Below are 16656 nucleotides of genomic sequence, written 5' to 3'. Positions count from 1 at the left end.
TTACTGGACCCACAATGTTCTGAACCCAACACGGTCTGCAAGTTCCGGAATGCCATTCTCTCCACTGAAGTGGCCCGCTGGGTGCTGACCTGCTCTACGACAGGGCCTCGCGCGGGGCCTCACAGCACATAAGAACACCTCGCCTTTGCGGATTCCCGCTGGTTTTGATTAAGGTACACTGTTTGTCTTCGGGATCTGTCCAGCCGCTGAAAGTTGGTTCTTTCTCATAAGTAGAAATCAGAGGTCTTGGGCACATTTCTCAGAAACACGGAAGTCCCAAATTGTAGTCCAAGTGCATTTACACTGGGTGGCAATGGTACCATCAACTGGTCAAGAGTAGGGATCTTCCGGCATCAGGATTTTTACTTGGGTAAAATCCAAACTCCTTAGGATGACCTGCCAGGTCCTACCTCTCCTGTCACTCTGCTGCTGCTTCCCACTCCGCACTCCCTCACTATCATTCCCCATGCTCCCAAAGCACTGGCTTCTCCTAGCTCCTCACACAGGCTCTACAGAGCCTCCACACACCCTCACTCCTCCTCCCTGACACCTACACAGATGGCCTCCTCCTATCTGGTCTCATTTCAGATGCCAACTCCTGGAGACGCCTCTTTCCTCCCTGACCATTATCCTCTACTCTCCCCGCTTCCCAAGGCCTCCCCAGCCTGCCCTTACTAATCTGAAATTATCTTCCCTTTCTTCCTTTGCTACTTGCCTTCCTGGCTTCAACACAACCCAGAAGCACCATCAGAGCTGGAGCCCTGTTTCCTCTGCTACTAGGTCCCCAGCACCCAGAACAGTACCAGGCACCCTCTGAGCTGGGCATTTAAAAAGAGGGCACCAGGGGCTCCTGGGTGGCATAGTCAGTGAAGTATCCAACTTTTGATTTTGGTTCAGGTCATGCTTTCAGGATCCTGGGGTTAAGCTGCACTCCTGGGGTGTCTGCTGCTCTCCCTCTGCCCCCCCCCCACTTATGCAAGCTCTTGCTCTAAAATGAACGAATGAATGAATAAATAAATATTTAAGGGAAAGGGCTGGGGGTCGGGAAGGGGGGGGAAGGTGGGGCTAGTTCAAGACTGAAGCCGAGTCCTCAATGACCTACCATGGGCAGTTTACAACTTGAATTCTCCCTAGGTGGCTCCAGAATGGGGGTAAATTCCAGCCAGGAAATGAGCTCAGAAGAGGAATTTAAGCTCTGAGGAGGGCAAAGTGGTGGGGGTAGGGGGGTTGTGGGGGGGATCTGTGTAGGGTGACATTTCATTTGCAGCTCCTGGACAGGGCCAATAAACTGATGTCCATCTGATCTAAGCAATCAGAGAATGTAGATTTCCAGGCTGGCTTTCTCAGATCAAGCTCTTGTTTAACGAGAAACGATTGGAGGGGTGGCGATAACCAGCTCAGGGACTGCGTTTGACACAGCAACTCCCTTAGTTAATTTCAGGGGCTACTTAACCACCCTAATCTTGGCTTTTCTGCTGTTCTCCTCCTATACAATACTGAAGACGATGGTTCAGATATACTGCAACATGGTGAGGGCTGACACGCTAGTGAGTCATCAACAGAATATATTTTTCAATTTCATAAATGAAGATTTCCTTTCTATGGTTTTACAAGGATCTTTATTCCTAGACATCAGGGTTCACTGTGCAAACGTCTAGGTAAGGGGATGTTCCCTCAGTGGGACACTACAGGCCCTAAATGAATTTGTGGAAATTCAACATAAGTGCAGAACGAGGAGCAAGCTATTAAAGAAGCCTGTCTGAAAAGAGAACAAGACTACAGAGATCGCATATAAACCCTGGACTTGGGGCGCCTGGATGGCTCAGAGGGTTAAGTGCCTGCCTTTGGCTTGGGTCGCGGTCCTGAGATCAGGTCCCGCATCGGGCTCCCTGCTCGGCAGGGAGCCTGCCTCTTCCTCTCCCTCTACTGCTCCCCCTGCTTGTGCTCTTTCACTCTCTCTCTCTCTCTCATAAATAAATAAAATCTTTTTAAAAATTAAAAATAAAAAAATAAACCCTGCATGGCGAACACTGCTCTTGCTTCGGTAAGCAACGAGGAACATTCACCCAGCTGAACTTCAAAAATGCTGAAAGAATAAAAACCTGCTTAAAGCCCTCTTATCTACAGTTTTATTCCTAACTAAGATTTTAGTTCCCAAGCCAGTATTTTCAAAATGGGATCAGATGGCACTTACGTCTCATGCTTTAGTTTTATTATTTAAGAACCTATCACAGTTGTCTTTCCTCATTAACATACCCTTTTCCCATCCAACTTTGTTCACACCTGCTGGATTATTTTCCAGCAGATAAATTTTTAGATGGGTTATTACCAGACAAAGATGGTATTTTCTTTTGCTTTTGGTGGATTTTGTTTTGTTTTTGCTTTTTATTCAAGGTGCCAAATTTATGCCCTTAAAAAATTTATATTCCTATCAGCATTAAAATGCAGGACCTGGGGCACCTGGGTGGCTCAGTGGGTTAAAGCCTCTGCCTTCGGCTCAGGTCATGATCCCAGAGTCCTGGGATCGAGCTCCACGTCGGGCTCTCTGCTTAGCGGGGAGCCTGCTTCCTATCCTCTCTCTCTCTGCCTGCCTCTCTGCCTACTTGTGATTTCTGTTCAAATAAATAAATAAAATCTTTAAAAAAAAATGCAGGACCTATTTCTGTCAAATTTCATCAAAGGATAAAGATTTTTAATCTTTATCAAATGTATGGAAAAAAGATACTACAGGTGTATGGGGTTTTGATAGTATGAATTTTTTTTAAGATTTTCATTCATTCATTCATTCATTCATTCATTTATTTTAAAGAGAGTGGGAGCAGGCACAGACAGAGAGGGAGAAATAGAATCCCAAGCAGGCTCCCTACTGAGCACAGAGCCCCACGCAAGGCTTGATCCCAGGACCCCAAGATTATGACCTGAGCCAAAATCAAGAGTCTGACACTCAACCATCGAGCCACCCAGGCACTCCTGAATATTTCTTAAGAAATTTAATTTACCATTTGAATTTTTCTCTTATATATTATCTGTTTTTGTTTTCTATTATTTAAGGATGTTTATTATTCTTTTGTTGATTGGGAAGAGCCCTTCATTAATAAAGCTAATTAAAGGGACGTCTGGGTGGCTCAGTTGGTTAAGTGACTGCCTTCGGCTCAGGTCATGATCCTGGAGTACCGGGATCGAGTCCCACATCAGGCTCCCTGCTTGGCAGGGAGTCTGCTTCTCCCTCTGACCCTCCCCTTTCTCATGCTCTCTCTCTCTCTCTCTCTCTCATTCTCAATCTCTCAAATAATTAAAATCTTAAAAAAAAAATAAAGCTAATTAAAGATCTTGATCTATATTGTACATTGCAAGCTTTTTAATGTTAATTGTTTGCCTTTAATTTTGTTTATGATTGTTGAAACATACCAAGTTAAAACCAATACAAATGCTCAGGTCTAGACTTGAAATCCTCTTACCTATGGTTTTACTCCTAGTAACATTTTAGCATGCTCTCTGTCCTATTTCCAAGCCTGCCTTAGCAATATATTTTCAGTTTGGAAATCCAACTCTTATTGAAAGGTAGAGATAACACTGGGGTTGTGAGCATTCCCAGGACAGTTACGTCCTCATTCTTTGTCTCTGCTATTTCTTTTTAAAGATTTATTTATTTTAGAGAGAGAGCAGCAAGCGAGGTGGGGGTGCAGGGAGCAGAAGGAGTGGGAGACAGAGAATCTCAAGCAGTCTTCATATTCAGCACAGAGCCCAGTGAGGGCTGATCTCATGACCCTGAGATCACAACCTGAGCCGAAACCAAGAGTCAGGCACTTACCTAACCCAAGTGCCCCATCTCTATTTTTGATGGAGCTGTTATTTTAGAAATTCAAGCTGGAAATTATATTTGGCTTAGTTTCATCAAGTAGCTGAGCATGACGTCAGCAAAGAAACACGCACTTGAGGAAAAATCTCCCCAATGACAACGGCCACCATTCTCCATCCACCACCAAGAGCTCACGATCCTAGAATTGTACACCTGACATCATCATGAAGTCCCTTGCTGCACTAAATGCAGTCTTGCCATAGGAACCTTGACTCCTAGAGCTGTCATCACCAAATAAGGCTTTCATCAAGCTGCGTACAGTAGCCACCTGCGTCCCTAAGTCCTCCTGTCATTACTGCCTTAGAAATTCTGCTGCCTTGAAAGGACTCTGGACCAGACTTCTCCAGAGGTTTCAGAATCTACCACCATGTTCAGCCTTGGAGCTCTGAAATTTGGCAATTCCGTGATCCAACCGTGATCGAGCGTTAACACAGAGCACGCGGATTAAGGAAAAATCCGTGAAAGAGAACAGACAGCATAAATGTCTTACTGCAGCTACCATTACCTCAAGTAGAGTACTCTGGATTGGATGATGAATCGAAACAAGTACTTTAGGGCTTTCAAAGCAGCAAAAAGCAATTCTGTCTTGCTGGAGTCATCTGCATTCGCCACATAAAAGTTCAGTACCTTGGAGAGTTTCCTTAAAAGGGTGAGAAAGAAAAATGTCAGTGGGGCAAAATGGTACTCTGAGGTTTGAGGTATGTTATATGAGAAGGGAACTTGGCATACCGGGGAAGCAGAAATCACAACTATAATGATCTCTTCTAGAATATGCCCTGAGTAGGGAAACTGACTCCTTTGCAGTTTGGTTTCCTCACCGCAGTCCAAGTTTAGAGCATCCCTAAAGCTTAGAAATAATGGGTGGTTTCTTTCCTTAGCAGGATTTTTAAAAAGAATCAAAAATGAAAGTTGAAGGGATTCAATCCATGAAGACATTTTAATCTCCAATATGTTATACACACATTCTCAGACGTTCCTGGAAGGAAGGGACTGTATGCCTAATGTAGTCAACTTAAAAGAGGTCTAATTCCCTTCAGTCTGCCTGAAGTCTCTGGGAGTCACAGAACGGTGAGGATGAGAAGAGAAGCTCCATCTGACTCTGATAACAACCATGGTTTCTGGGCATCCCAACAGATAACACTGGGCTGGGATGTCAGATTGATGTGTCTTTCCAGAGTCTAGGCATTTTCCTAATTGTCTGCTAACTTACACTTTGAGGGACACTCATAAATTGACCTTTCTTTCTGTGAATCTCTGAGTTTTCCTAGTATTAAGAAAAATCCACAGCACAGATGCCGAACTGATAGTCTTGTAAAGAAACCCAGATTGCTACCTCCTGGAGTGTGTACTCGACTCTGTGGAATGAAGATCCAGGGAAGTGATCCACCTGGATCCACAATGAAGATTGATGTGCAGCTACCGCCTGCTTGGGAAGTGAGGCTACTGAGTGCAAAGAAACCTGTCATGAGTGTATCTGCTGCTTCTCCCAGCCCAGCGGGCATCATGTCCACCATGTTCGTGGGTGATTATGCTACGTTACACCTCTCTTCTGTCACTTACACTTGTAACATTGCTGGACCTCTCTTGCAAATCAAACCAAGAACTTCCTTGTTTAGTTCAGAAAGAAGATATGGGACTCTACGACCTGACCCAAAAAGTCAGGTCAGCAGCCAACATAATAGATTAGCAACAGCAGCTGACACTGAACCGGCATAAGCCGTTGTCAGAAAGATCTCTGCCGACTCTTAATCTCACAAAACAAACTAAGGGTTGCCGGGGGGTGGGGGGGGGGTTATGGACATTGGGGAGGGTATGTGCTATGGTGAGTGCTGTGAAGTGTGTAAAACTAGCGATTCACAGACCTGTACCCCTGGGACTAATAATACATTATACATTTATTAAAAAAAACTTTTAACAATTATATATATTAAAAAACCCAAAGATCTCTGCCAATCTCTGCTATATTCTTGCCACTCTTCATCACCTTGCTCTGCACAGTGGCTGGGACACCAGAGGTGGGGAAAACAGGCCACATACAATGCCATGGTGAGGTGGGCCGCATGCTAGCTGCTTCCGAGTCAGAAGCTCGTAAACCAGACAGAAAGGAGGCTTCCATGACCTGATCATGGAAAAGGCAGAGACCACTCTCCTTTATATAAAAGAAAGAAAAATGACATCATCTCATATCCTGTAGGTAATAAATGCTACAAAGCACCTGTGATGTACAGCTGAGGACATGACCCTCATTTCTACTTAACTTAGTCTTGCTTAACCCACTGTTAGATCCCTTTGGGGTTTCCTGCGAATCCCCGACACCCAGCTCTCCTAAGATCCCGAGTATGATCTTCTGTCCTTGACTGTGCTCTCGATGCCTTCAACGCTTTGTCTCTCTGTGTTCTGGATTCTTAAAGACAGAGAGCCTTATCTCTTCAGGAGCAACCCAGAAGGCAGGGATTGACTTACTTGAATGCCCTTCCCAGTGGTGGACCACTTAGCTGGTGCTCTTTCTCCCCCCAGAAGCTTACAACAAACTTCTGCACTTAGGGGCACCCTTACTCAGCTTATGTCCCTTGCATTTCTTAACAACCCAATCCTGAGAGTATAAACCCAATAGCCCAATAGCAGGCAGTCCCCTTGAATCAGACTTACACGTAAGCCAGAGTGGCACTGAAGTGCTTATAGATGTAGGTTTCAAGGACAGGATTAAAATGCTGGAACTTGATGTCTCCTATCAGTGAGATAATAAACACCTGCCAAAGGTGAAAAACATAGATAGCAGCACTGTACGACCCCAGGCTTTGATTCTGTTAATAAGCCGGATGTTGGCCTTCTGCAGCATTCCCACTTTACTATTCCAGAGCTGAAGTAAAGTCATGCAGTTTCTTTTTATTTGACATTCAACAGAGAAACTATGATGTGTCAGGCACTGGGCTAAATGCTATGGAGAATCTAAGAGCCGGCCCCTGGCCTCATGGAGTTCACTGTCTCCAAGAGAGGCCAGTGCACAAGCAAGATGAGTCAGGGAAGAATATGGGGAAAGGCAGAAGAAAGACAAAAGAAAACTCGAACCCAAGGATGCAGCTGATGAATTATTTCGTGATCACACTCTTCCGAGTGCAGCAGGAGTGCCCCCAGTAACTCAACTTTATCAGACTTTTGTCTCTCAATTTCCCCTTTTTCTGGGAATGGGATCCCTATGAGCTACATAATAAAAAACCACCACGTGGCACCTACTGATGACAAAGAATGCTGAAGGAGGACCCCCGGGGTGACTGCATATACCCACTGCCAGCTGCTCCATCCCAGGAGAATCTGCAGACCCCATCCCACAGAAACTGGAACCATTCTTTTCCATGACTCTGGGGAGGTGAATCTCAGCGGGAGCATTTCCTCTCTTTATTTTGTACCCTTATTAATGCCTAGACCACTTCTTGAATGTATTAATTTCTCTAAACTGGTGAAAGAGCCGAAATTCCTCTGCTGCAACATCCAGGTAAATTCTGCACAGAATTTTAACCCCAACAACGAGAAAATGTGCTTGGTTTGGATGTGTCTGCTTTCTCCACTCACTCCACCACGATTGGTGGCCTTCCAAGATTCTTTGTTTTTTAAGAATTTATTTGTTTATTTGACCTAGAGTGAGAGAGCACAAGCAGAGGGAGTGGCAGAAACAGCTTCCCCGCTGATCGAGGAACCTGACATGGGGCTAGACTGCAGGACCCTGGGATCATGACCTGAGCTGAAGGCAGAAACCAACTGAGCCACCCAGGCAACCCGCCTTCCAAGACTCTAACATCATCTCTCCCCGTCTGGATTTCAGTTTTTGGAAGGGGCTATATGTTGTATAGAATGAGACTGACACTCATTTCCACTGTGTGAATTCAGTGTCCCTTGTATGAACATATAAGAGCACACAACAGAGCCACAATCACCCTCATTAACAGTATCTCCTGGTTTATAACTAGGCAATTTTAAAGTTAAAGTGACTCCTGATTTCTAATGTAATATAATACCTCATTTACCCTAATGAGAAAGAAAGCATATCATATAACAGAAAAATAAAGTCTTTAAACATAAGTCAGTTGTTTCTTTTCTTTTTTTTTTTTTAAGAATTTTTCTTTACTTATTTGACAGACAGTTCACAAGTAGGCGAGAGGCAGGCAGAGAGGGGGAGGGAAGCAGGTTCCCTGCTGAGCAGAGAGCCCAGTGTGGGGCTCGATCCCAGGACCCTGAGATCATAACCTGAGCCAAAGTCAAAGGCTTATCCCACTGAGCCACCCAGGCGCCCCATAAGTCAGTTGTTTCTTTTAACTTCCAGAAACAGAGAGATGTATCCAAGTATTTGTGCAGAAAGGATAATCACCACAGTCAGTTACAACAGCGAAATACTGAACACTACACAGTTGTGAGAATAAATTAGTTAATGTGTTTAACTGCTTACCAGTGCATCAAACACGAGGAAGTCATAGGTTTCATTATCTGACATCTCCATCATTATGTTAAAAAGTGCATCTAGTGTATCTTGCAAAAACTGAACATAAAAAAGAGAGAGGTTATTTCATGCTTTCAGTTCAGCTCCATACTGCGAAAATTCAGAGAAATTAGGTTGCAATAGAATGAGTTTAAAAATAGTGTTTCTTAAAAACTGGCACTTCTGCTTTCCAATGTAGATTACAAATTTTTAATTTCTGACCAAATTTTATATTTCTGATTTAATTTGTAATATAGATCTAATGATACCGTAACCACATTTCTAACCACGAATACATAAACATACCTTAACAATCTCGCCTCCATCCACCTCCATTAACTTCTTTAAGTTGTGTTTAATGTTCTGGGAGTTGGAACGCCAATTTAACAAGCCCAACAGGTCAACTAGGAAGAATGACCACAAACCATAAAATCAGACATTGATTTGAAGAAGTAATGCACACTATTTCAGGAAATAACTACAGAACTCTCTAGAAAAGATAACTGTTCTTAATAATGGATAATTCCTTGTGTATTTTTTTTAAATTTATGTCTCCTATCTAGACCAGAAAAAACCTTGCAGTCTTTCAGTCTTTAGAGAAAAAAATTAACCACTAAAACATGAGAACATAAAATTGAATTCCTGAATGGAAGTCATATTTCTGAAATGATTACATCGTAGCCATATAGATGAAAAGTTGGAAACATTAAAAAAAAAAGATTTTATTTATTTATTTGAAAGACAGTTAGTGAGAATGAGCTGAAGCGGGGAGGGGCAGAGGGAGAAGCAGAGTCCACACTGAGTACAGAGCTTGACTTGGAACTCGATCCCCCAACCCGAGATCATGACCTGAGCCAAAATCAAGGATCAGATGCTTAACTGACTGAGCCACACAGGCATCCTAAAAACACTCTTAAGGAAACTTCATATCTTCAGTTTGCTGCACTGCTTAATTCACCCATTGCCACTATGTGTATCTCAGTGGATAAAAAGGGAAAAGGGAACTTCTATACATCCACTGATACATTTATTTCTTAAAAGATCTTTTCACTTATTTTAGAGAGAGAGAGTGAGAGAGACAGAAAGGGAGAGAGAGACAGTATGAGCAGAGGGAAAGGAACATAGAATCTCAAGCAGACTCCACACTGAACACAGTCTGCCATGGGGCTCCTGAGCGGAAACCAAGAGCTGGATGCTTAACAACTGAGCAACCCAACTGCCCACACTAATCCATTTAAACACTGCATCCACAGTGTAGAGATGGCATTTCTTCCATTTTTCAGTTGATGAAACTGAGGCCTTTATAAAATTAAATAACTTGCCTTAGGTCACATAATGTCCAGAGAGTGCTATGAATGGGATTTAATTATAGACTTATCTGATTCCCAAAAAACCATGTCCTTGCTACTACTCTATCACACTGCCTTCCGAGAGTTCTTCAAAGAAACAGACAAGCAAATCCGACAGACTGCTATTTCAAAGGAAGGAGGAACAGATTCATGGTCCTTGGGGTAAGACTGTGACAGAAATCTCGAGGTATATTTGGATTTAAAGTGCAGAATTATGGATCTTTAAGCCACTTATAGTTTTAATCAATGTTGAAAGTGTCACAGTGAAATGTAACAGGCATCTGGGCTGTTACCATTTTGCCATTTTGTGTGGTACATTAAGCTACTATTCCAATTTACAGAGCATTATCTAGTATAAGTAGCACACATGCTTCTTAATCAATGGATTTGTATAATATACAGAAGTCATTAAAAACATACACTGTTCATTAGAATAGCCCATTTGTTTCATGAGTGTTTGCTTTATTGGCTTGTTTTATTAGCTTTAGTGCCCAGGAAACCTCCAAAATCCAGTGCCTAGAGACTCCTTTCTGTCAACAGAATAAAGTCACGATACCACTCATAGAAGGGGGTGAGGCCCCACCCATGGCCTTCCTGACAGGCCATCGCCCTGCATTGTGTTACCCCTCAGCAACCAGACAGATCAGATCACTACTCCCCAGATGTGGCACGCTCTGACAGATCCAAGTCTTTCCATATGGTCTTCCCTTTGTCTGAAATGACCAGATATTATTCAACACTATGTATCTGATAAGCTCGTACTTATGTTTAAGACCTACCTCAAAACATTCTGCGGTATTTGTACTCTTTCCTCCATATACATATGCATATACATAGATAAACATAGCGAATAATAAAGACACACTTGGTATTTCTTTGGCTCTTCCCACAGACTTGAGCCACTTGAGGGCAGGAGCCATGCTGCACTCACTGTGATACGCCATCATGGCGCCAGACGCCATGTTTGCTGCGGAATAAATATTTGGGTGGAAAGGGAACCGGTAGCCCTAAGGGAACAGGCAGTGTGCCTGACACAGTTCTTGGATTTACTCATTTGTTCAGTTTGCACTTAGTAATAGACCGAGTGCTGGGCTTGTCCACTTCCCATACCTACTTCCACCAGAAGCAAGTCAATGGTACGGCTCCATTTGTTATTTCCCTCCACTAGTTGCTGCCTGAGGAAAAGGATTTAGATACTTCACCAGAGTGAAGAGTCGCTTGGCAGCTTTAAGCATCTGCAAACAACCCTTCTATCGGCCCAGAGGTTTACGCCCTAGAAATATTTGCATGCCACATCACCAGCCGTGTCAAGAATAGAGCTGGCATCTGGTGAATCATAAGGTCCTGGGGCTAGAAAAGCGGAGGCCCCATTAGAGCAAAGTCCCCAGACTTCCTGTGCTCCTGAGACCCATGCGGGTCGAAGCAAGTGGCTCTAGTTAATTCCTGTCAGTTTCTACCCAGTATCTCTCCTCTTGGGCGGATGCACCACACTGTGTTTGTCCATTCCCAGGCTGATAAACACTGGAGTTGTTTGCAGTTTTTTCTATTTATCACAAACAACTCTGCCATGAACATTCCCAGGCATCCCCTGGTTTCCAGGTACAGCAGTTTCTCTGGGCAATAATCTAGAATGGAATTTCATCCAAATGTTATCCAAAGTCCTCTCAATTGACGTCCTTCCCCAAAGTATTTAAGAATTCGGGATAGTCTGAAATGACAATCCCCAAATTTAGGCTAGTGACTACTTTGGGCAAAAGATTAAAGACCGTAACACTTAAAAAAGAAAAATAACGAAAAACCATTAAGTTTTGGGGTTACAAATATCTATTTTCAGATCCATGCGCACTACTTATGAACTTAGACAAAATATTCTGGAACTTTAATTCAACTTTCTGGTTGAAACAGGAGAATAATGGCAATGCCGGCATCTTCGTGTGTTAGGGTTTGGAAGGTTGAGAGAAGATGACTCTGGGAATCGTGTGGCACCAGGCCCCACAACTGCAAGGACCTGAACTCCCTTCTCCCTTTGTTGGAGCCACAAATCTATTCTCAATCTCCACACGGGCCCAGTAACAAATGGTCCCATGTAAATGGTCCCATGTAAATCGGGCCTGATCTAGTTTTGAAAAAAATTTATAAATGAAGAGTCTACAAGCTCTGTTTGCAACAATGGCCTGTGGCTTTTAACCTTTAGAATCTGAATAGTCCTTTGTAAGGCTAAGGAGAAATGCCCTTGGTCATGGTCTCTGTGAAAGAACCACCACCCTCCTTTCCTTATCAGGAAGTGCTCTCTCAGAGTGGAGGCTTTCTTACTGTTCTTCAGCTTCCTCTTTCTCAGAACACATTGAAGTGGCTCCTTATAACTTCCATCCAATTAGAAGAAATCAAATACATGAACCACCCACAATCCTTATTATCGTTATTTGTCCCTCAGAATGCCCTGTGCCCTCTGATACTCAGGATGTCCCGCTGTTCCCTTCACTTTTTGCACATCTGTCCTCCCTTCTACCCCAGCCCGGCCCTGAGGAGATCACATCTCTCCTCCCTGGTTCCCATGAATTTGCCTCTTTCAACCTTCTTTGGGGTATTATTGTATGACTTTGGTTTGGTTTGGCCTGGTTTTTATGTTGAGTTTTTTTTGAGACCTAACCACTAGGAATGGGGTGGACAGCAAAGCAGAGAGCAGTTCCGCCTAATGGAACTTTCTGGGATGACGGCAATGCTGTTTGTCTAGCCCACACGAAAGCCACCAGCAGTACGAAACCATGGAACCCCCGAAACGAAGACTAGAGCAACCATACTTCTCTCTGACACTAAATTTTACAAGCTCCACATGCCTGGTGACCACCACAGTGGACAGCACGGCTTTAGAACATCTAGAAGATGAGCGACGCAGATATTGGTAAATCGAGTGTCTGAGTACTGCCACCTGTCCATACGCTTCCTGTATGTCTGACTGGAGATAAGAAACAATTTAACCATATGGCTATGTTTCATGGACATTCCTTCTGCTTTCCATTTTAAGTTAATTTTAGCTACTTTGGTCACTTGCTTTACTTTAAGTCTAATCTCTGGAAAGGATAATCTATTGGATAAATGCCATCTTTCTTCACTATCCCTTAAAAGTCCCCAAAGCACAGTAAGTCTTTGTATTGCCTGCTGCCATATTTACAGAAACACCATTTTAACATTTCAGAGTTAGAGGATTAGAAAGTAACAGAAAGAGCACAGAAAATAAACGCTGTCCCAACTTCCGGCATCTTTCCCTTTAGTGTTTTCCTGTGTAAATATGACAACGTTGATGGTGATGATGATGGTGGTGGTCGTGGAGGCTAATATTCACACAGTTTACAATGGGCGAGACACATGTTTTGCTTTTACTTAATTTCTTCATTCTTTAGGTATACACTAGTATCACTCCCATTTTAAAGATGAGGACACCGAGTCACAAAGAAGATATGTAGCTTGCCTGAGATGCAACACCTAGGGGCAGGGCTGGGATTTGAACCCAGGAAATTGGCTCCAAATTGTCAACATGTACCTAGACAAATTAGGATTATACCCTGCCTAGGGCTCAAGTTTTCACGTCTTTTTTTTTTTTTTGGACAGAGAGAGATCACAAGCAGGCAGAGAGGCAGGCAGAGAGAGAGGAGGAAGCAGGCTCCCTGCTGAGCAGAGAGCCCGATGCGGGACTCGATCCCAGGACCCTGAGATCATGACCTGAGCCGAAGGCAGCGGCTCAACCCACTGAGCCACCCAGGCGCCCAAGTTTTCACGTCTTTGATTACATCTTGACAGATATTTGGCAGCTGCACATATGTCATTTAATTACATGATTATTAATTATTAATTATTGGACATTTGGATTATTTCTGCTATTCCCCTATTATGAGTAATATGGAGACACCTTCATACATGAATCTCTGTGCTCGTCTTTCATTGTTTACTTACGTTTCATTTCTAAGGGTGAGGTAAGTGGCTCAAAGGGTCTGAAAATATTCAAAACCTTTGATACACCTTCTAAGTCATCTTCTGTCACTACTGTATCATTTAACCCGGTACCCGCAGTTTCTTACATTGGCTTTTTCCCTAAGAAGGATTAGGTCACTGATAGAGTTCATCATGTTGTTTATGAAGCTCAGAATGTTTTCTGGCTATATTTTTGTTTTTCTCTTAATAGACTTTATTTTTCTGGGAGCAGTTTTAGGTTTACTGAAAAATGAAGCACAAAGTACAGAGAGTTCACACATACGCTCCCCGTGCACCCAACTCCCCTACTATTAACATCGTGTATTAGTGTAGTACATCTTGGAACTGGCGACCTAATATTAATAGCATTCATGAACTGAAGTCCACAGTTTATGTTAGGGTTTATTCTGTGTAGCTCATTCTGTAGCTTTTGACAAATGCATAATGACGTGTATCCCCGGATCCATTGTGGTTCCGGGTAGTGTAGTTTTGCTGCCCTAGAAATCCCCTGTGCTCTGCCTACTCATCGGTCCTCCTCCCTCTCAGGCCTTTGCAATCATGAAACTTTTCACTGTCTCCACAGCTTGGCCTTGTTTCTGGCTTAATTCTTAGTGAGTGTGTTTGTACTTTTCGCATATGTATCAGCTCTGTACTTCACTCTGTTGAGTCTGGCCCCTTGTCCAAGTTGAAATACTATCCGTGTTCTCTAGCCAACCATGATTCATCAAAACAAACAATACTGACCCCTTTTAAAGATCAACCAACATCTGATCCCTGAGTGTACCTCTTCTGTCTAAACTGTTTTGTCTATCCCTTAGCACTTCCGTAAGGCAGAGTCCCAGCCGTGTTCCTCACCCAAATCTCCTAAAAGGCCAAAGTGACTAATCCTCTATCCATCATAGTGGCTATAGGATTTCTAAGGCAAGTTCCCAGAGTTCCTTATTCTTGGCTCACTATGTTCAGCAGGACCCCTTACCCGTAAGTTAACTGAATGAAAAGCCATTATTGGATATCAAATGCCATTATCTATACAGAAGAGAAGTTAAAATTGATACCAGAGATTTTAAGAAGGAACAAAGCAAGGCTCATCTGAACTATTCAGCTGATTTTATGAAAAGCCCTCAACTGCTTGGGAAAAAAGGGGAAAGAGGAGGCTCGGGGTAGAGGGGGCAGATGGAATTCTAACAGGAAACCCTTCCTGCTCTTGGCCACACCTGTTTGGGCAAGAGACAAGTTCTTTTTCTCTATCAGTACCCTCCCCCTAATTACCAACATCTGCTGTTTCATATTTTATTACAGAGCACATTATCAGAGCTCTTTGCTGCCATGAAGGAAGGAAACAGAAGACTCAAAAAATTTTTCAGCCTCTGATCATGAATTACATTTATAGGTTGTATGATCTTAAGCAAGACAAACTACTTTTCATCCTATTTGGAAGATAGGCAAGATAACCTCAGACTGAGCGTGAGCTTTGCGAACAGTGGCACCCAAAATATCACATGAAGGGCAGGGAGTAGAATCCAAAGTGCCCAGCATCCAGCCTCGGAAGATCATGTGGCCCAGCCCCACTGGGTCCAACAAAGGAGCCCAGGTGCGCCAAAGAGAAAATCCAGTGTGGGGTCACCTACCATTCTGGGTGAGTTTTGTGGAGCAAATGAGGGTGGCGATCTGAAAGCTGTCTTTTGTGCTGTCCTTGCTCGGGGTAAAGTTGGAGGCTTGGAGCTCTTTTTCTTCCATCTCGACCTTGGTTCCCGGTAGGGTCAGATAGAATTTAGCGTCTTCCATTTTCTTGTTGTCACCCTAAAAAGGAAGTGGGTGAGGGACTCTAAATGATGGGCAAATCACAGTAGTTTCTATCATGAACGCATGATCCAGGGAGTGAAATACGGTTTTATCAAATTACACTTATGTTCCTTCCAACTCTAAGACACTGTGATACTTCTCCAGGGCTGGAGCCCAGAATAATTTCAACACCGAATAAAAATGGAAAAAGTTGTGAACTACTAACTGAGAATATCCTAGATCTCTGAAATAAATAAATAAGTAAATATGAAGGACCGAGGTTCGATTTCATTTTCTTGAACCTATAAATGGTCAGAATGATGCGTCATTGGGTTGAGGGGATGACTGGATTCATTGGGAGGGAACAGCTTGCCACGCCTTCCAAAACATCAGGAGCTGTTAAACGGGAAGACCCACACCAAGTAGATGCAGCTCAAAGAAGCTGCTGGTTCTGTGATATCGTTAGATAAATGAGACCTTCCTGGGTCTTACTTTGCACTCAAAAAATCTCAGAAGATAATTTCATAGCAGTTAAAGAGTGAGGACCGAACAGCTGGGGAAGGAAGCAAGGGCCCCTAAGCAGAGAAATGGTGCCCGGCTCTGGGCGATATGAAAACCACATCCTACCACACCCACCACACCCCCCACCAGGCCCAACAGTGCAACTGTCTCTGTCCCATGCAGGACGATGCAGAGGAGAGGCAAGGGGGCAGCCCTCGACCACCCACTGCCACAGAACTCCGCTGCAGGCGAAGGAGATGTTCTTCAGAGGCCCCGACATTCATACCACTCACTCCTCATACAAAGGGGATGGGATACCCTGCAGCTGGAGCCCTCTGGCTTTCTAGACTTAAGGGGCCAACACTCATGGCTCCAAAGAAGTGTCTGATGTTTATCCACATAATTCTGACTGGAGCCTCGAGAACCCATTTCGGAAGGAGTAAATATTTCCCAAGTCATTTTCGGAGCCTTGTTCTGTTGAGCAGCACCTTATAAACCACCAGATCATGCCTCCCATCCTGCAGAGTGGTACCGTCCGGGTTCATCAGTTTCACGAAGGCCACGCCAAAGGCCCGTTCCGATTTATCTCTGGCTGAAAAGACAGAAATATGGGTCTCAGCGGTGCGGAAGGGCAGCAGGAAGCTCTGGCTGTAACAGATAATTTCTCATTTTGCTCCAGGCTGTGCGACTGGGTCACCCTCTCATCAACACCCTTCAGCAAGCTA

The 16656-nt window shown here is 43.7% G+C and overlaps 1 protein-coding gene across 1 annotated transcript in view; it reads right to left on the bottom strand.

Moving 5' to 3' along the window:
• DOCK5 (dedicator of cytokinesis 5) overlaps window positions 1-16656 on the bottom strand; it is a 211730-nt gene that overhangs the window by 69831 nt on the left and 125243 nt on the right. The window contains exons 17-22 of the mRNA XM_059372023.1: window positions 16420-16523; window positions 15277-15448; window positions 8637-8734; window positions 8301-8390; window positions 6509-6609; window positions 4365-4499 (exon numbers count right to left, since the gene is read on the bottom strand). Coding sequence (XP_059228006.1) covers window positions 4365-4499; window positions 6509-6609; window positions 8301-8390; window positions 8637-8734; window positions 15277-15448; window positions 16420-16523 — 700 coding nt within the window. The remainder of the gene's footprint in view (window positions 1-4364; window positions 4500-6508; window positions 6610-8300; window positions 8391-8636; window positions 8735-15276; window positions 15449-16419; window positions 16524-16656) is intronic.

Source organism: Mustela nigripes, chromosome 1 (assembly GCF_022355385.1).
Source record: "Mustela nigripes isolate SB6536 chromosome 1, MUSNIG.SB6536, whole genome shotgun sequence".
In the NCBI taxonomy this organism is placed as follows: domain Eukaryota; kingdom Metazoa; phylum Chordata; class Mammalia; order Carnivora; family Mustelidae; genus Mustela; species Mustela nigripes.
This window is presented reverse-complemented; position numbering and strand designations above follow the sequence as displayed.